Source organism: Halyomorpha halys, unplaced genomic scaffold, assembly GCF_000696795.3.
Source record: "Halyomorpha halys isolate HHAL.00 unplaced genomic scaffold, Hhal_1.1 Scaffold1090.1, whole genome shotgun sequence".
NCBI classification, from domain to species: domain Eukaryota; kingdom Metazoa; phylum Arthropoda; class Insecta; order Hemiptera; family Pentatomidae; genus Halyomorpha; species Halyomorpha halys.
Window position 1 is genome coordinate 148,702 of NW_027114054.1, and position 22,457 is coordinate 171,158.

The 22,457-nt window shown below is 30.6% G+C and overlaps 1 protein-coding gene across 1 annotated transcript in view; it reads right to left on the reverse strand.

The window, feature by feature from the left end:
* Positions 1–1,485: 1,485 nt before the first annotated feature.
* Positions 1,486–22,457, reverse strand: part of Tsp68C (Tetraspanin 68C) — a 29,597-nt gene continuing 8,625 nt past the window's right edge. Inside the window, exons 4-5 of the mRNA XM_014432623.3 lie at positions 22,011–22,214; positions 1,486–1,893 (exon numbers count right to left, since the gene is read on the reverse strand). Of these exons, the coding sequence (XP_014288109.1) occupies positions 1,747–1,893; positions 22,011–22,214 (351 nt within the window). The 3' untranslated portion in view covers positions 1,486–1,746. The remainder of the gene's footprint in view (positions 1,894–22,010; positions 22,215–22,457) is intronic.

The following is a 22,457-nucleotide window of genomic DNA, read 5'->3' on the forward strand; positions in this document are numbered from 1 at the left end:
TTCCATAACTTTAAGTTTTAATTATTATTAAATTAATATATTCATATTTCTTCGTTTCTTGGCATTATATAATTTTAAAATTGTATTTCCTTGATTATGTTATTCTACTTACATATTTAATTAAACTTTTTATTTTCCACTTTGTTCATCACTTAGTTTTACTAATTTTCATTCTGTATAATTATATACTTGTGTCATTCTGTTTATATTTTCTCTTTTTATTTATTTATTTTTTTGTATTCATTGGTTGTTATCTTGCTCTTTATTCTTAGCCCTGATGAAGTCTAGAAACTCTGGCCGAAATGTTGGCACGATTAAATAAGTTCATCATTAATCGTATGATTTAATTACAATTAAGTTCTACTTATCTCAGATACTTAAGTTCTATTTCTCAGAAATCACAAATAATAATGTATGATTATAGCAAATTTTCCTGAAAGCCAAAAAATTATTATAAATAATGAGAAATCAACATTTGATCTTTTCAAAAAAACACATCTATCGTATAGGTATCGCAGACTCACTGACTTTCCCCCTATGCAACATGGATGGAAACCAATTATGAACTCCTCCATAGTGGATTTATCAAGTTTCAATTGAGTACTCGGTAAACTACTATACGTCTTCCAGAATATTTACCTAGAAAATTTTGATTTCTCATTATTTAATTTTTATTTTATACCAGATCGGCCTGGTGGGCCTTACATGGTTGATATAACCGTTATATTATATATTTTTTTTTTAACAGTTGATTACGGGAGGGGGTACAAAAAACATCCCTAACTATATACAATGTTATTATTAAGAGAAAAAAAATAATACAATAAATAGATAAGAATAATGCTCCTTAATAAAAGAGGAAAGTAAAATTAATAACAAACAATAATTATATTGGTACACTTAAATAAAACAAACAATTACCCTCTAATAATAAAAAGAAACAAGTTAATTTGAAAAAGGGACGACAGAAGAAAAGAGAAAACAAAAAAATGAATAATAATAATAAGTAAAATAGAGCTAGTGTGACTATGAATTAGTTTTATATTTATTAAAATTTATAACAGAATGTCCTGCAACAGTCTGGGCTTCAGTCTTCGGGTTGAGGTTGGGTTTCCCAGGCTGTAGGTCTCTCATTATTTAGGAAATAAAAGTTGGATTTTTTGTAAAACTGTATCTTAAAAATTATTTGACACAAAGATGTCGAGTTAGTTAAATGAAGCATGAAGTAACTTATAATGATTATCTTCGTAAGTGTAGCAGGGACTTTAATGCCACATTTATTTACTAATTATAATATATTTAATTTATAATTAATTCATGATTTATATGATTACAAACTAATTATGTATAATAGTTTGAGCAATCAATAAATATTAGATCTTAAGTTATTTAAAATGCTATTGTCATGCATGCGGCAAGGCCAAGCAATTAGTTCTTCTTACATCATCTACACTAGTAAAGGTTTACGTAATGAACCACTATAACTGCAATAAACAATGACTTTATTAGAAAAAAAAAGTTACAAAATCAAAAACGCTATACTTTAAAAAATTTATTAAAACGCACAAAATCTAAAATATCTTTATTTACACACATATGTAATATATAAATATAGAGTTCACATTTTTAAATTACCATTTCAACACTTGGTACTATAGACGGTTCTTTGAAGGAGGGTGGCGAATTCAGGGTGAAATTTTCCGAAATGATATTTGGAAAAATCTTTGTACAACAGAGAGTGATTCGTCAGCTCTTGTTTTTCGAAAAAAATTGAAGGCAACCATAGATGGAAGATAGAAGTATGTACAGCTGGTACATAATGCAAAATATGGAATACTTCAGCATTGTGTATATGTTTGAGTCGAGCCAAATTTTGAGAGGATGAGAGCACCCCTGAAACAGATATTTAATTTTAATATTAAGAAAAAGCTATATAGATGATATAGATTTTTGCTTGGAACAGACCCTGAAAACGCAAACCACATACTAATGTCATGACCCAGTGAAAATCATATTTTTAATAATTGTAGAGGTGAGAGAGGTGAATTTGTATAGAGATTCTATACATGTACATGTAATACAACTGAATAGTATAACCACAAGAATTTTAAAAATACAAATCTTCCATGTATCTATGTTCTTTTTTTAAGTAGGTCAAGGTTTATTTTGGAGAGAAAATTGTCTATTAACCAGAACATTATGATGTTTTTTTTTTTTTTGCTTTTTTTTATAAATAGATAAAAAAGACTCAAACAGTAATTAAAATATTTAATGTGAGCCAAGGTTTCACTCAACTTTGCAGGGCTTAATCAGGGCTAAAAAGATACAAACAAATAAAATAAAGTAACAAAGTAAAAGAATAGATGACATGAAATTAAGGTAAACTAAAGTGTGGCGAAATATGAATAACCAAAATAAAAATAAGATATACAGTGAAAAGTATAAATAAAAAATAATTACGAAAAGATATTACACAATTGAAAACTGAAATAGTAACAAATAAAAAATATATATATACATATATACATAAAGTAAAAACAGCAACATTTTTTTTAACGATTTTTTGTATGACGCACTTTGTAAATATATTTAATTAACCTTACTAAAACAAATTTACATTTTCTTATCATTCAATTAGAAATTTTTCTAGCTCACAATTAATAACTGGAGAATGTGACCCTTGTAAAAAAAAATTGATAAATTATTTTGCTTCAGTAGCTATTCATGGAATTTACCATATCTTAATTCCTTTCATAACAGCTATAATTAACATTTCTCATCACATACCTCAGTAAAATTTTTCTTTTTTAATTATTTACTCATATTTATGGTTTTAATAACGTTTTGGAATTTTTATGAAATATCATCGATCGTTTGAATTACCTTCTACCGCTTATACTTACTGTTCTTTGTTCAATCAAGTGAAACATCTGTTCAAAACTATTACACACATAGGAGCTCAAATAAGAACTAAGGATTAAATACTGACTTTTTTTAAATTATTGTAATAAATATTTATGAGCAAAGGTGCCATGATGTTTTTTTTTTTATTTGTCTATTTTAAGTTATTTAGTTTATTTCGGCTAATAAGAGAAAATTCTATATAGCATAAATATAAAGATACAGTACCTCCTTATTGAACACTGAATCCAATACATACAATAAATGACAGACAAAAACAATTAATCAATCATTTTTAATTACACATTCATATATTTATTGTTGATTTCGATTGCTTAAAGAATAGAATATAGATTCAGAGGATGCCTTGTTAAAATAAGTAAGCATTCTAAAATTGTTCCTACCATTTTTCAAGACGGCATCTTTTCTTGTACCGTCTCACCTGGTTTCTCTCTCGATCTACCTCCATTGCTCAATTCTATTTTCGATTCCTTTCACTAAGAGTAAGATACCTGTTCCTAGAGGATATTTAAAGAAGATGAAATGTCTTTGGTCAGTTTTAACTCAACACTGACTTAGCCTTTCATTTGTAATCGTAGGAAAGTGTTTTAAAAAACGGCGAATGTATACTAAAGGATAAAAATATCTCATCTTCCGGAAGCTTGCTTGGAGTTAAAAATGTTTGAGTGTAGCTTATTGTTAGAGTAGGTTGTTTAACCAATCAATAGCTTTATTTGTAATATTTACAATAATTTTTAATAAAGATCGACGTTGTCATATACATATGTTCTAGAACCTACTGTGTATTATATAAGTGAAATTAGATATTACCTGATTAAGGGCATTAATAGTAAACAAATTAATTTTTTTTTTTATTATCAAGAAAATAAAATAATAATTTACATATTAGAAATACATAATACATATTAATTACACAGTGAATTTTAAAACATATACAAAAAATCTGAACTAATACTATCCAGAGATTTTAAGTAAAATTAATTTATGAAAAATATGGGATCAAATTATTGTTGATAATTATTATCAACCTTGATATGAATTGTAGTAATAAAATAAAGAGGAAATTTAACCGAAATATGGTTGTAATTAATAAATTAAATGCCTGACCTGTAGTGTAAGGAAGGTTACAAATATTGTGATAAATTATTATAGAGAAGGTTGACTGTAATAAAAAGTTTTAATTTTTAATTCAATGTGAACAATTGACTAATTAGATAATTAGACATAATCTAAGAATTACTTATTAACAAAATTATATGATTGCCTAATGTTTTAATGTCTTATAGGGTATTTTGTGGACTGATATTTATGACCTGAGCAGAATAGCCTGCATAAAGTTGTATTAAATGATATGGTTCTAAAATTGTATTATGATATAATAATTTATTAATAATATTGTTATTTGTTTAAAATTGTTAAAGATCACATGTATAATAAAAGCTGTTTATGATAGGTTGTCCTTGAGGATGTAAATTGGATAAAATTTACTTATTTAAACAAATAAAATAATAATTATTAGGTATGTTGAAAAAGCCCTTATATACAGAATAATAAGGCCATAAAATAAATTTTGGATAACGCGAAATTTTTAATGTTATGATCGATAAATAAAAAAAAAATAAGGTAAAGGAAGCTTTCACGCCTTTTTCCAATTTTTGCCTTCCCATTCATTCATTAATATTTTAATATTTTCTTTTGAAATATTAAGTGAAAACTAAAAACTTATACTTTATTATTAAAGAAATTTATTAATTTAAGTATTTTTTGCAATATTTTTGTGAGATGTAAGATTTTGTTTTATAACAACATATTAGTTCATTTTTACACAAAAAATAGAAAACAATAATCATCTAAAGAGGTGTTATTTTTTCTTAAATTTTCTTAATACTGCTCTAGCTTAAAATAACTTAATTATGCTCGATGTCTCATTTTGATTTTTTGTCATCTATTAGAGTTAAATGAAAGCATCCTATTTCTACAGGATATGAACAGTCATTGATATTTTTAAAAAAATAACAACTAATAAACACTATTGTGGAAGAGGTGGGGGAGTTGCTCTATTTTATTGAATAAAAAAAAAAGCTCAAAATTAGAAGAAGATGATCAGCGAAGACGGTCAAGAAAAACTAAAATATTTGTCTACTGTTTATTGACTGCCGACGTTTCGACCCACAATGCACGGGTCTTCGTCAGAACTGGTGTGATGGAGGTTTACACTACCACACAAAGGAATTAAAATGATATAATTCATAACGATTGTTCATTTTAATAAAAATTATTTTAAATGGTTGACCTTTTTCAAAAACTTGATTTTTATAGTATAGTAGATTGATCAGTTTTCATTTATCTGGAATGATCATCTTGATTACAATTTTTTTATGAATATAACGAATCCAAAATTTTAAAAAATTGAAAAAGTATCAAATGCTTATTTTAGTCTTAACTGGATGTTCCTACAACTGGAAAAATGAGATTTTTAATAACTTAAATCTATTTAATAAAAAATAAACAATTATTTCAAACAATAAGTGTGTGAAATTTTGTGGAAAAAACGTTTTAGAACGCTAACAACCAAACTTTCCTCTTATCTCATTAGCTGAGTAGGACTGGCATGCCATGAGAAGAATTTTGTTTTTATGGCTGAAATATCAAATCAAAGACTGCCTTGATTGCCAAGATATTTATAAAAGATATTCAGCACAATTAAACTAATAAAACGACGAAAAACTCAGTCTTTAGTTGTTCCGGTGTACATAATGAAGTAATCAATTTTTTTTCCGTTATTAAACGTATTAGTTGCCTCGGTTTCACGCTAAGACATTTTATTGCTGTCATGTTTCATAATTTTAGCCTATTCTTTTAAAATACCATATCAAGTAGGAAAACCAATAATGTTCTAGAAAGTTTTTAAATTCAGACGTGGGACGACCTAATGTAACAAGACCAAAAGGAGACTTCTCGCTAGTTCCATGAATCATCCCAATAAAAATGCTATTCGCTGTTTAATCAGCAAGGTGCGTGGGATTCAGAATTTGTCATGAGCTTTCAAGTAATTGGAGGTGTTCCACTTGAAATCCCACAAAACACACTTTAATAGATAATCTCTTTGTTTTCCTTATAGTTCACATAAATTTAAATCTAAATGAGCTTTCTGAAAGCAAGGAAAACACTTCTTAATAGGCAAGTGCTATTTTCTACAAATTAATATTAACGTAGGTTTTTTTTTTTTTACATTATCTAAAATATATTTTAAAGCATAAAATACCGAGCATTATTATTACTTTGATATTGTAATGGTTTAACTGGGAAAAGGAGAGATTAATTTTAAAATAGCTTTGTAATAAAAACTGGCCTCAGATTTGTTTTTTGTAAAAAAAAATCTATATTCTAATTGTTGGGCATATATAAAATTTTAAAAAATTACCTTCAATGTTTTTATTTATTTTTTTAATTATTATTAATAATAACATTCGAAAACCCAGAACCCTTGAATCGAACCAAACCAAATTCTAAAGGTTGTTAAAAGTCCTCAAATTACGGGATTTGTTTTATCCGGGTGTTCCACTGTATTCTAGACCTTTATTTTTTTTTCTTATGACCTCGTCATTTCTGATATAAGGGGGGGGGGAGTTTATCTACAGGTAACTAACCTATGGTAATCATGGTGGCTGGTCATGAGACTACTACAAAATAAAAGTCAACCCGCCAGAAAAATTTTCAATGAATTTTTTAACCTTAATGTTTTTCGGTTTGTTGAATCAAAATCTCCATTTTTGTTGTAAAAAAAAATCTATATGGCAACTTTACTTATTGTAGCAATATTTTTTTTTTTTTTTTTGTACATTTCTTATAGTCCACTCTGAAATGCAGATGGTTTGGTATAAGAACCATGTCGAAAACACTCTTCGAACTTGAGAAATAATTCAGCTCTTTCAGCAATTCAGTACAGTTGGAGGAAACAGTTAACCGCGTATCGATAGGTTTCCGTGTTGGGTAAATGAGTAAAAATAAATTTGATTGAAATCGACAACGGACCCAATGTGCGCTCAGCAACTCATGTTCTAATAACTTTGTTTCATTTATTTTTTTTCTCTTAATGTAAATTAATATAAATTATGGTTTAGCTGAAATTCATAATAATTTTTTACATATTATTTATTGCTATTGACAACTGTACATTATAACGCATTTAGTAAATCTGATCTCAGTTAAATTGGAGTGTTACAGGATTGTACAGAAACTACCCATTGGCAGCACTCTATTGACATTTTACATTAGCTGGTCTCGTAGTCATCTTCTTTTCAGGCGCCTCGGAGGATTGTCAGGAATGGAAGAGGAAGCAAGATTAGAAACTAGTGGATTTGGGTGGCTAGGGATAGGGAGTTCATAATAATTTAAAATCACTTTTAAATCAAATGGTTTTACCTTCATAAAATTAAAAATTGAATTACAGAGGTGAAGTGCACTTACTGGGAAGAAATTTATAAATATTCTATCGAAATATACTGATGAAAAGTGTAGCTTAAATTTAATTAAAATGCGAGACTAGAGTCAGATGATGAATCGTACAAATGTACCTCACCAGTCAATGAAAAGCACTGTGAAGGCGTGAAATAAACTTAGGTAACGCAAAACGACTTGAGACATGATACTTGTTTCCTAGTTAGCTGGTTATAGGCCTGCGAATATGTGTAAAGAAATATAAAAATGTCATATGCGAAGTTTTGTCTCCCATCGTCACAGGCACTTTGTTTAAGAAATGCCTCTATTCAAGCAAAGCAGTCTAGGGACATAAAACATGAAAATTTGGATTCGAAAGTTTTTGCGATCGCACTATTATTCTTTGTATATATTTCATGTATAGAAATGTAAAAATAAATATGGAATTTATTAAATAAACTTAACAGTTTTCTTTTAAATAAGATGTAGAGAATACACAATCACGACCCAAATAAAAATATCAACAAATAAACTTATAAACAATGAGAAACAATTTTAAAAAGTTTGACGTAGTGCAGACTTTACACCACTTTCACTTGCTAAAAAATTCGTATTTTAGAGTTACGTCCGTTAAAAATAAAAAATATAACTAAGCTGTGTACATATGAATGAAATCGAAAGATATCGAGTGGTCTTGGTTTTTTCCGATTTGAACTCCAGTTTCTATTTTTCTTTTTTCCTCATTTGATTATTTATCAAATTATTTAATGGTTTTTATTTTGTTTATCATTGTTAAAAAAGTGAACCAGTTATTTATTTCAAATAATCAAAATTGGAGGTGCTTTGGAAGACGGTCTTTTATAATTCGTGATTTAAGTCTTGTTAGACAATTTCAATGAGAATTGAAATCAACTACTTATTGTACTATTAACAACTTAGTAGCACAGTGATTTACCAAGTTTGGTCAAAATCATTGGAGCCATTTTTAAAAAAGTCCTAAAAAAGTGTAAAATCGTTTCTCTTAAGTGGTACTTTGGGTGCCAACCAAAAATCAAACCAAGTTTGATCGATTTAAACGAAAAGTTGCTGTAACATGTCTGGGATATACCAGCCCTAAATAGTTAACATTAGTTTCTTACGGGTTATTGTTTTGGAGCTTGGCCGTTCACAAACACACTCAAACCATTTAGCGAAACTTGATTATTTCGACTCAGATAACCTCAAAATGTGAATTAAAAAAATTAAAATCAATAAAAACACTATACTCATCCCTTATGCTTTAATAACTAAAATAATTTAATTATAATTTCGAATAATACAAAATGGGATGGTTTTTGGCAAGAACTGACTGACCAGGTGAATCTCAGACAAATTTTGAAAATAATTTGGAAACCTTTATCTATTCAGGAGTTCCTGTCTCCTGAACTGACGAGTTAAATAGAAAACTGACAAAGGGTCTAACTATTTATTCTTTTGGTCTGTTTCCAAAAACTATTCTTCAGCCATTTCGAGTTTCTTAAATTATATTCAAAATATAATGCTGTATTTGTAATTTTCGTTTAGGAAATATAGATAAAAAAAAAAAGTATTGGTGAATTTCCATAAATATATGGAAAACTATAACTATCAATTTTTACAAAGAAGCCTGCAAATTAAAGTATTATAATATAAAACATACAATGCCAGTATCATATTATACTGATGTCATATGTTAATTATAAATCAATACCCGTTCTGACACGTATCGTCAGCCATAAATAATATACGTATATGAGCGAAGTAAGGTATATACCTCCAACAGTTCTAAAGAGCGAACACAAGTCAATGTCGGATCTAACGCATCTGATAATAATTAAAAAATAGAACGTAAGTATTAAATAAACAGAGTGAAAATAACACCCGTATAATGTTAATGAATAAATATGATTATTATTTTTTACTTACTGTAATATTATCCCTTACTCTCTGTGTTAATTATTCTAAAATTTTATCAACTTGGAATTGCTTGTGTTTTTTTAAAATATTGATAGATTTATTTTTAATAAATTTATTAAAAAAATTAAGTCTATTTTAGTTCCAACATATATGTATAATCAATTCAATGTCTTGCCTTAGATTTAAATAATTTGTATTTTTAATCCAAAGGTCTAAAGTTAGACTTTCTTGGGCACCTGAATGTAGCTTAAACCCAAATATTATATACCTTCAACCATGATACATTAAAATAAATAACTAAAACTTGCTTGGGTAACTTGTTGAATAATTATTTTTGATCCTTTTTTTTCTCTTTATTTTCTTAAAGTGACGTGGACTAGAATTTTTTTCCCATTATATACCATACATTGACAACTGTCCACTAATACCTGATAATTTCCAAGATAATCAGAGATAATAAGTTACAAAATAAAAATTAGAATAAAATTCCTAAATCATAATTTGAAGTATAAAAAATATCATTTTTTTGCAAAAGTGGTAAATAAGTGAAAATAACTAGTTTTTCTTCTCATAATTTTTTGCAAAACTGATTATAAGTGAAAATAACTAGAGTTTTTCTTCACATCATTGTAGAGATTTTACTTCTTATCATTATGAAAATAACTAACAGTTACAGTATAACTGATACTGAATAATTGAAGCATAAATATGGAATAAATTTCTGGATAAATTGGTCCCGCCAGGATTGAGAATGTGGGCCAGGGCCTGAGTTGGAAGTCAGTGTTCTAGACCGTTCTACGCTTGTCTCGAGGCGTCCTTCACTTCATTCACTGCTGAATAAAACTTAATTCATTATTAATTACTCATTTCCTAAATTAAAAATTAGTAATTAATAACATTCCACATAATTCCATTACAAAAATTTAAAAAGGAGAAAGATAAAGTATATTATCCATATGATGTTATAATTTCACTATGCAAATAATATACATAGACATGTAAATCCTTGCAAGGTACGATGCGGTTTTACGAAAGTTCAAAAATCGTCGTCCTTATCAACAACGTAATAAATTGCTACACTTGGTTTAGTTCTTAAATAAAATATATTATAACTATGATAAAATAAAAAAGAATCAAAAGAAAAATCCGCTTTGGTGCCGTCCATGAATGTAGGATGTTGAGCTTTGACCTTCGGCTAATACTAAAATAAAAAAATCGAAAATGTACAAGTCTAAATTGGCGCGCGGATGGAATTATACCCTTCCTTGGTTTTGACGTGGTACATTTATAAACACATATAATATTCTTCCATTACCAATTAACATTTAGAAAAAATATGTAACCGATAAATCGTCTTCATTTACACATCCGTACTTCGGCGTTTTGTCGGCTTTCTTTTATAGGAAATGTTTAATGCGCATTCCTTACTCGAATGCTTTTAAGTAGGGGTAATTCTCTTCTGTCAGGAGAAGGGAGAATAGCAAGCAGATGCCCGTCTTCCTCCGGCAAGTGTTCCATAGGATCTCAAACGTGATTCAGGTCGTTCCGATGGGTTCCCGAGTATCCGAAACACTGCACATGGAGCATTGAGGGCATTGATCGAAATTCTTGCCAATGTTATGCAGTTTGGCCTGAAATACCCAATGCTCCGTAAAGACCAAATTATTTTTAAGGTTTAGTCCTTTAAGAAATAGTCCTTGTGTCACTCCATTCACTGACATGGTCCCCTTACTTGCCAAGTAGTCCAGGTGAGGTATTAAATAATATGTTTAATAATCCAAAGTAGATTATCACCACACTCGGACGAATGCTTTCTCTTCGAACCTGTTAGGTCCCAGGTGTATATGTTTAGCCTCTACCTCGAGGCCAGCTATGCTGTTGGAGACCACCACTGTTGGCAAATCATTTATATAGGCTGGTAACCGTTCTTCTTCTTATACACCCAGCTAAAACATTCCAGTTAGAGCCGGACCGAGGACTGAAGCCTAAGGATATCCCCTTTCAACAGAAGCTTCTATCTTTAGGAGCCACCTCGAACCTCTACCCTCCAGTCCTAGAGGTAGCTTCTTACAAGAGCATACTTGTCGCCGAGAAAATGGCTACCTACTGAAACTCAAGCGGGCTTCAGACGCTGTCGACGGCAGGAGACATGTTAAAGAGTAGCAAAAGCAGTTCCCTTACCTTCTTGGAATCGTTTATCGATGCATCGCTCTTATTAGACCTGGTCGTAGGCTATTCAACATGATGTTCTCCAGGACATTACTCATCACAGGAAAGAAGCAGATAGGTCCCTATGAGTTAGAGAGCTTCTTATCTATATTGCAATGAGAATCTGTTATTTTAAAGAACAGTCAGAATTTATTTTATTTTTATTTTTGGAGAGGTGTTTTTGTTGAAAATAGTAATTTGAAAGTTACCCGTTATCTGAAATAAAACATCATCCAAAAACAGATAAAAAAATTATATAAAAATGTAAGAGAAGTATAAAATAAATTAAGGTTATCTATCTGGTTAGAACTGTCTATCTAATTGTTCATTGATATGATCAGCACTCTGTATTATTTCTTACTGTTACCTCGAGTTATTACTTTGTTTCTTTTATCTTATCTTAGTTTTATAATATTTTTTTTTATTTCTTATTATTTTCTTTTAGAAATAGTGGAATCCTGCATATTCGAACTAATTTGGCTGGGAAACATCGGATAACAAAAAACTATGGATAAGAAATGATTGGATGATGAATCTATTATGATAAAAAAACATAAATACCTCCTTATAGTGTACGATAAAACTACGTTCCGAAGAAGTAGAGTTCTATTGTACATAAAAGAAATAAAGGTGCAAAGAAATAACTCGAATTTATTGTAAGATATAATACAGAGTGTTGATCATATTTCAATACACAATAAAGACAAATAATTGATATTTATTTAGGCATTTTATATAAAACGTAATTCATTCATTATTTGAATTAAAATTTACCTGATTTTGATCAGGAGTTGGTCCCCACCAACAATTAGGCAACTGCATAAGCTTTTTTTTCAGTAAATTCGGGAATAAAACTTATTGTTTTCTATCCCCAGTCTTTCTTTATATGTATTCGCATCAACGTAGACTACGCTGGTTTGAGAAAATATGTGCTTTCGACTTCCAAGATAATGTTTGCTAGATAATTTATGCAGTTGGCGTGTAACTTTAAATTTAATTTAAAAGTAAAAACCTGTATTTTAAAAAATTATCGCTAGGAGTCGTAAAGGAACTGGAATTTTGATATATATTTTATCTTAATATAGTAGAGCTTTCAACTTGAGATGAAGTTACTGTACGTGGATCTGATTGTTCCTTGGATAAGGTCGCTTTGGAAATTATGGGCCAAAGGTAAGCTGTGATGGCTAGGGCGGTGATGAGATGGAGCGGAGCCAGGGGATGGCGAGGAATTTGGCAACTGCTTGGACCAGTGTCTGTTTCCTCTTCCAACGGCAAAAATATGCTCCCCCGCGTCTGACATTCCTTCCTGCTAGCTTATCTACGGGCGTGCACGGTCATTACTGGCGGCGAAAATATTGCGTGGAAATGTCTCCACAGTCCAGGTATCTTCTTAGTATTTCCAAATACACAGTTTTATCCATTAATACTTATTTGCGCAATTCTTTTTTCCTTTTTTAAACCTAATATTTTTATTCTCAAGTAACGATGATATCGCAATCGGAGAATATGCTCACTCCTTTTTAAGTAGTTTCAAAATGGCAAACGACAAGAAACTGCTCATAGAGTTCGATTGCTACAACAACAAAAAACTATTATATACTATAATAATCAGACCGATTTGAACATACGGAAGTGAGCTCTGGGACTGTACCAAACCATCAAATTCCTCTCGTATCCAATCCTTACTATCCACAATTCTCCGCAAAATCCTTAATGCTCCTTATTACGTCCCTAATAAACTCATCCACAAAGACTTTAACATTCCTTTCGTTGCAGATTGGGTCCGAAGTGGATATGGGTCTTTTCATTCCAAACACCTTAACCATCTTAATCCATTAGTTCTTAATCTCTCATCATTAACAATCCCTGATAATCCTCCGAGGCGTCTACAAAGAAGATGGACACAGGACCTTCTAATTTAAATTAATGTATACAGTACCTCCATTGGGTGGTTCCTTCCCAAGATTTTCAATTGTTTGAAACATTCCACATATTTACTTATTGTATTTTTTTGTACAGTTGTAAATTACAATAAATAAAAAAAAATGGCATGGACAGGCATGTAGGGGAAACGCCATAGTGTTACACGTTCCAGATATGAAGCATGAATAAAAATATATTATTGTATTCTGACAATTATTATTGTCAATAATTCTTCATTATTATCAATAAATATAAGCAAAACAAACGTTGAATCTCGAATAGTAATTAATTAATTAAACATATCGTGAGGACTGAAATCCACAAAATTAAATTACTGAATAATGTAGACCAGAGATAGTACATCTCATTCCAACTTAAAACAAGTTGACCAAATAGAGATGGTACAATAAAACTAAAAATTCTGGTGCGGTGCGCACATTATATAACTTTCACTTACCACCTTATGTCCCCTTATATAAGAATTGAGTAGATTGGTGGGATCTTGTTGAAATTATCGCTATTTTTTGTGAATTTTTGACAAGAAATGTGAAATATTTGAACAAAACTTTTTATGGTGCTATAAAAGTACATTTTTAGGGTTCTTGACGCCTTTAGTTATAAATTTCAAAAATTTATAAATATCACCAATCGTAAGAAAATCAAGCTACAACAAACCCCATTATGTATTGAGATGTGATCAGCACTCTGCATTATTTCTTACTGTTACCTCAAGTTATTTCTTTGTATCTTACTTTGTTATCTTTTATTTTACTTAGTTTTATAATATTTTTTATTTTTATTTTACTTATTTATTTAGTTTTTCGACAGCATCTGAAGCCCGCTTGAGTTTCAGTAGGAAAGATTTTCTCAGTATATTTGGAAATACTGAATGTGATTCCGTCTTAATTTGAATTCATTATTTCTATTTATTTTTTTATTAAACTGAGATCCAAATATGCAATTATATGCATTTATCGTCAAATGCAAAATAAAACTTCGCTAATTACTTCTGGATTTTGGATCAGCGGTTCAAAAATTGAACATAAACAAAATATGCAAGTGCATCATAATCCAGGCCTTGGTTAACTCAGCGAAAACCAAACCAAAATTTCAAATATTTCTGTGTTTAAGAGGTGTGAACATGTATATTTGGATACCTTGTATACATAGTGTTCAAGACCCAATTGATAGCCAATTTTTTTCTAGAATTTTATGAATTTAAAAACGAAACTTGGTATTTCTTAGGTTGAATTTTTACCTTTTTTTAGAACTTTTTACCAAGAAGTTTTTTTATTGGTAGTAAAGTCGACTTGTTAACCTCTTCTAGTTCTCTTCCAGAGCACTTAAATCTAGAAAAAGTTAGAGATTATCACTGCGAATCTAGTTCTAAAACGATTTTATATCAGTACATAGAAAACAAAATCGTTTAAAAATTTAATTTCCCGAAAAAATCCATAATCATAATTTGGTTATTCTCAGCCGACCGAGAGTACTCAAATTCCTACCAAGATGATAAATTGTTGATATGACTGATTTTCAATTATGATGACGAATTCTGAAGGTAAATTTAATCCTCGAACGATTTTATCCTTTACGTTTACTCGCAGATCGTCAAAAACCGTAAAAAAAAATCATTGCGGTTTTGGATGATTTACACCTTCACGACACATCTGATTGGAAAAATCATCAGTATAAAATTATTTTAAATTAGATCCTCTTTGAGAATCCTTCGTTGAAAGTATCCCTTTTGAAGGGAAATTGCAGGTTTCAGACCATTGAACTAAAAGTGGTTATAAAGTCGACTTACCTACCAAAAGAAACTTCATTCACCATAATTAAGTCCAACCCAGTTTCATTTCGAATTTTTCAAAACTCTAGGAAAAGAGGGGCTGGCAACCGAGTCTTGTACATCCTGTGTATTTTATTATTTACCTAAGTTTTAATCAACTGTCAACTGTCAAACTCAATATTATTTGATTTTCGATGTCTCTAACTGTAATTAGTGATGTTCTGACCAGGTGGTGAGTTAATACGGATAATTAAATGGCCTTATCAAGTAAATTAGTTACATCATTAAGCGGAGTGGCTTCCTATCAGTATCAATGAAGGATCAGATACCCATCTTGAAGTAATTCATTGGAAACACTGAGACGCACTCAGTGAAATTGTTCCAGATGGAAGTCGTGCTTGGATGATAGCTAATCGGAAAAATGTGGTAGGTTTATTTTTGAACGTTCACTCCAAATCTGACCTTGTTTCGTCCATCCAGTAGGCACTGAATAAGGCTGATCGTAAAGGGTTCGCTTCTGGATAATCGGAGATATGCATTAAAATATGATATAAATAAGCTGTATTTCTAAGTAGTGTCAAAATTATCAAAAAATAAACCTAAAAGCATTATTTTACAGTTTAAATTAACAAAATAGGGGTTCTAATAATAAGAAGTTCTGAAAGAAACTTGTGAAACTGTTTATCACGATATAGCTCAATGCTATTAATCTAAAGTAATAAAATACCACATCATTAAAAATATTTTATTAAGAACTTTACCTTACATTAACACACACTACATAGGTTATACAAGCTTATATTGGTTATGACATGAAGTAGAACCCCGTTTATTCGTAAAAATTTGGTCAGGTTTATTTCGGTCTCACGAAAACAAAGAACTTTAGTTACGTTTAGTGACCCTTTTCTCGACAACCAGTGTATAAAAAACTAAATACATTTTTTCTCCTTACTTTTCTCTTTATTTTGGTTAAAATAAATATTATATTACAAAAAAATTGGTATAGCTTCATTATTATAAATTTTATAGAAAGGTGTCACCTCATTAATTTATTATTTTTTAATTAATTAATTTTTTGCGTACTAGAACCAATTCATTGAAATTGGTTGAATGCTTAATTTTAACATTCAAACAAGAGTAACTTTCAAAACAATTGTGTCACCTTTTAGATGGGTATTCAAATTATCGATTGCTAGTCCCATATCGATTCTTAAGATATTTGGGCAATTAGAACACTAAACAATGGTACCAAAAAATTAGGTGTTGCGCTTTTGATCAGGAGTATTTTTGTTTAAATATTTTATTTTATACCAGATCGGCCTGGTGGGCCTTACATGGTTGATATAACCGTTATATTATATATATCAGTTTTTATATACGGATATAGTCTCGTACAAAAGACACCCCTAACTATATACGATGTTATTAGCAAAAGAAAAAATAAAAAATAAATAAATAAATAAGAATAATGCTTCTTAATAAAAGAGGAAAGTAAAATTAATAACAAAAAATAATGACATTGGTACACTTAAATAAAACAAACAATTCTCCTCAAAAAAAATAAAAAGAAACAAGTTAATTTGAAAAAAGGGACAAGAGAAAAAAAAATAATAATGAATAAATAATATGAATAATAATAATAAGTAAAATAGAGGTAGTGTGTCTACGAATTAATTTTATATTTAATAAAATTTATAAGAGAATGTCCTGCAGCAGTCTGGGCTTCAGTCTTCGGGTTGAGGTTGGGTTTCCCAGGTTGTACGTCACTGCTCCTTTAACTGTCGGCAACTGGGAGTGAAACTTCATGAACCGTTTTTTTTATGTAATCCTCTATTGACTCCATCTGTAATTCGCGATGCAATTGGCTATTTCTTATGAACCAAGGAACATTAACTGCGATTCTTGGGACTTTATTTTGAAAAGATTGTAGTGTTTTCCTTTTCGTAAAGGATGCTGCTCCTCAGACTTCACAGCCGTACATCAGCAGTGGCCTGAGAATTGTTTTAAATATAAGAACAGTTGTTTCTGGTTTTAGTTTGGAATTTATCAGGAGTAAATAAACCTTTCAACAGCATTCCTATTTTTGCATGAATTTGTTAAGAAATAAATAATATTTATTTATTTGATCGTAGTTGACGACTGGTATGTCAATAGTTTAGCGAGAGATATTTTGTAGAAATAAAACTATGAAGGTACCAAATATTTTTATATTTCTATTGAGTGAGAATATATACAATATACGATCCCATTATACAATTTAAAAACATACCTTGAGGAGTTAGAAAGTGGAATTACGAAGACAACCTTAGCACCTTATCGGGGATCAAGTTGGGCTAAGTGTTTGTAGAGATAACTTATCTTACTGTCAGTGACCCTTCGCCCGGGCCCTTCTTAAGTTTCAATCCGAAAAAGATTTATTATCTTACAACAGGAAAGGGTTCGAAAAGTTTCGAACGCCTAATTGTGTTGAGTTACTAATTGACCCAACTAACTGATCAGCTTAATATCAAAAAAAGGACAATTATGAAAAAAAAATAGAATCAAATGGGACTATTAATTTACAAAAAAATATTTCAAATTTCCGCTCATGTAATTGACAAACCGATGGCTTAACACACAGAATGATCCTGGATTCTAAGCTAGTCCAGAATTATGGTTTTCGCTGTAACTGTGTATTTTCAACTTCCAGCATCACCAAAAACTTGTTACAATAGGGACGACTCCTCTCCTTCTGAACCAAAGCCCTTTTAATAAAAATGTTTTTTTTGCCAAATTCTTTTTTATACTTCTCTTGTAAGTGAGGAATGCATTTTTATACACAGTAGAACTTCGCTTAACCGCCTCTCCGGGTTAACCAGTGATAGAAATAAAATAAATAAGACAATAAGTTAGGTAAAAACAATAATAATAATTGTTTATTATTATTAATAAGTTAAGGATCGTTTGCACACTTATATTAAATGAAGTATCCAGAGAAACGTTTTTTTTTTATCATTTTAAATTGATATTATAAATTTAACTCGATCATATATTAATAAAGTTACACACCACATGTAAATTATGTTTTATATTAAATTTTAAGTTTTACCTAATATGAATTAACGTAATATTTGAGGTGTTTTACAGACTCCGGATTAATATCCTCCCCCTCCCCCCCAACCGGCTATAATTCGTTCGCGCCTGGGACGGTTTAGCTGGGTTCTACTTTATTTCTTCTTTCTATGCTTTTATTTAGACGTCCTGATCCTGATGTTTCTTTTCGTATTTAATAATTACAATAACCAAAAAATAAATTTAAAAAAAAATAAAAAGACGCAGAAATCTCAAATTAAAAAAAAAAATTGTTAGCATTATTAGTAAATTTTTATGAATTTTGAGTAATTTATCAAAGCCCTAATGATGCCTGAAAGAGTTAAAATTTACCTGTATAAATTCAGTTCCTTGTGGCAACTTTATCTTGTTTCTACATCGAAAATAACCTCTGTCCTTGGAACTCTGATCGACAAGAAATTAGACCATTTCTTATATTTTATGTTAAATTAAATTAATTAGATAATAACCTTATTAGAATCTGATTTCTTAATACTGTAACTAAAAACGCCTAGGCCATTAAATAGACTGAATGCATTACTTGCCTAATGAACGCAGCTGTGAAGATAAAATCTGGAATCTTGTTCTATAATAAGGTTTTTATGCAGCTTCCCAACTTCAGCCAGTCAGTCTCGGAAAAATTTAACGTTTTTTACATCATAAAAGGAAATACCAGATGAAAAATAAAGAAAAGGTGGGGTATCGACCTTAATAGACTAAAATTTATTATGATTTTAAACGTATACATGTACTAATAGTATTCTTTATATAAATAAATAATCTGGAACGTCCTTTCAGAACATTCTAGAAAATAAGAATGTATTCTTTAGTGCCTTAGAGTAGAAAGCAACAATATGAAAATATCAGCAAATAAAAAATATGAAATAATATTGAATTATAAAGTAATTATAAAAAAACAACACAGAATTTATCTTAGAGAGGTAAAACAGGACCTACCGGAGATATGATTTTTTTCAGAAAAGAATTCGGTCAAAGATGCTTCCAAGATTTTTGATGGTTAGACAGAATTTTAAAATTTAGAAGAAACATATCCTGAGGGACACAACAGGAGAGGGGCAGTGTTATGAATGGAGGTTGACCTGAAACCACAACATACTTTGAGCGATCAGAAAGAAAGTATTTGAACCACAGCATAGCCCTGCTGGACAAATGAAGATTTCGTAGTTGTTGTCAACCGTGGGGAATGCTTTGGAGAAATCTAGCAGGATGAGGATTGTTAATTTTTTTTTTTTGTTCTATAGCAGTTGGAAGGTCGTGAGGTATAATGTACACAAGATATTACCTATGGTTAATTCCCATATGTATATAAGAGATGTATAAAAGTCTATCATATAAATCTAATCACATGTATTTTTTTACGAATGAATCCATTCATACTATATCACAGACAAAAGTAAATGAAATAATAAAAACAAAATAAGTAATTATAAAAAATAATTAATAACTAACAAGTTATAAATCATACAAGTACGTACCATACTTTTAAGAACTCAAAAAATAATATGACTGATAGATACCAACGAGATCGTCTTTCATGAATCTATTAGAAATAATTATGTAATTAGAAGTTGGTGATAGTCTATTACCTTTACTTGTTATATCTTATATAAATAAAAAATAATAATGTACTTTCACTCTTTAATACACCAAAATGAACCTGACGTACAATATTCAACTTAAAATAAAAATTTTAAAAAATTCGAGCTTTGGCCAGTTATAATTAAAGATAATTAAAAATCATACACTTTATACCAAAAATATTTTATAATTGGAGGATTATCATTTGATAGGGGGAAGGAGTTCAGCTACCTTGGATCGCAAGTAGACGCGGATAATGACATTCAAGCAGAAATACATCGCAGAATTATGTCCGCAAATAAATGCTACTTCGGCTTACTGAAGTATTTCAGGAGCAGGGCTATTTCCCAAAACACCAACAGCTGATAAGACCCTGGTGAGACCAGTTCTCACTTATGCCTCCGAATGCTGGACATTACCCAGGTCACAGGAAGCCCTTCTCCTAAGGTTCCAGAGGAAAATTTATGGCCCGGTTTGTGCTTATAAGATCTGGAGGATGAGAACAAATGCTGAACTGGCAGGCCTCTATAGGAACCCTGATATTGTAAGGGTCCTCAAAGTGGGATGACTTCGGCGGGCAGGCCATGTATTAAGAATGACCCAGGATCAGATTCCTAGGATGATCCTATACGAAAGGTTATATGGGAAAGGAGAGTAGGAAGACCCCGGCTTCGATGGATCGATGGAGTGGCAGCGGATGCCAGATCTATCTTGGGAATCCGCAATTGGAGAGCAGCGGCAACCATTAGAGAGGACTGGCGGACGAAGTTGTGGGAGATCTTGACTCTACAAGAATTGTTGCACCACAGATGATGATGATATCAAAAATAAAATTAACCACATAAATTAAAACATTAAAGCTTACATTAATCACATAACTATCTATATTCTATATCAGATGTTTTAGCACTGAATCACTAGGCCTCCTACATAATTGCTTTTACTTTATTAGAGGTCTGCTTTTAAATGTGGGGTGATTGATTGTTGGGAAGGTAGCAATACGGCTGCAAGTCCGACAAAAATCTTCCGATCGAAGGTGAGTCCGACAACCCTGATCCACAAAAATACCATACAAATATTCTGAGTTAACAAATCAAATAAAATATCTGTAACGGCACTCAATCGCAACCTCCTGCGACAGCCAATAAGAACCCGCTCAACCCACTAGCACCCTGGAGGAGCTCAACTCGTAACATTTCGACCGAAACCAGACAATGTTATATTATTAATTATTATTATTGTATAAATTTATATGTAATTGTGAAACACTGTGAATACCGTATTGTTATATACATTATCAATAAAACTAATTCACAGAGGTCTCCTGGACAAGCCTAAATAAATTCACAATTAGAATACTTCTCAACGTCAGTTTATACTAAAGTATACAAGATTCCATTTGACAAGACTGAGAACAAATTCCTTCTGCGTCCTTTCGGGGTTCCAGGATATCCATAAGTGTTTCTTCTTGTTAATCATCCCTCCACTTTTACATAATAAGAGCATGAAAATTTTGGAATCTATGGATTTGATACGAAAGGAACCGGATGTTTTAAGGAGTTTTGCCCAAATATCCCTGGCTTAACGCATGAGATTTAATACTAACGTAGATGGGTTTGTTTTTCTAGTAAATAAATGAAAAAGCTAACAGCGATTATGAAGTAAAAGTTTAATATATTATAAGGAAAGGAACAGTTTTTTGTCTTTACAGTTTTGTTTAATGATTTCATGTTAGTCCCTGTTTGAGATGAAATCCTAGGGAGCATGTTAGTTGAACAGTAACGTGATACTATTTGTCAAAATTTAGATTTACGATAAAGTATAATATTAAAATAAATGTTTGTCTCATTGAATCAAGATAAAGAACAAAGTGTATAAACTACTTGTGAACATGAAGCCACCTGTAGGCTCCACTAAGGGTTCAGGGTCAGACCTTACTTAGAGCTAAAGTGAAACCCAAGAAGATATTTCAAGTGTTTGATATTTTAATGTAGATGAACATGAAGTTTTAATTTATATTACAATAATAATATGTACATTTGTGTGTTAGGAAGGTGATTATAGAACATAACATAGATCACGAAAAGGCCGAAATGGAACTTACCTCAGTGAATCTTGCATTGCGGTGGACTTCCATATCTTCATCCTGACAGGCTGTCTGGTTGACCGGTAAAGGATCTAGATGAGTGTGGTGGGGCAGCTGTTTGCAGCATGACAAAGGGACGACTAGATCCGGAGCTGCCAGCTCCCTCAGCTTCCACCAAGAGGTTACGAAGTCCTTTCCGCTAACTACACCACAGCAACTATACTAAAAGAAGAGAATCGTAGTTCATTGATTTATTCAAAATCAATGGAAAGAATATTCCATAAAAAGTTACCATTGCTAAGCTTATCGTTAGAATTGAAATAATCATCCGATAATAACCAGTGGTTATCATTTTATCAATAGTCTGTTTGGTAGATAAACAATAACGAATGCAAAAATGATACTCGTTTGTGAACTATAAGGTTATCCATTATACATTAAAATGTTGTATACATTCATTAAAAT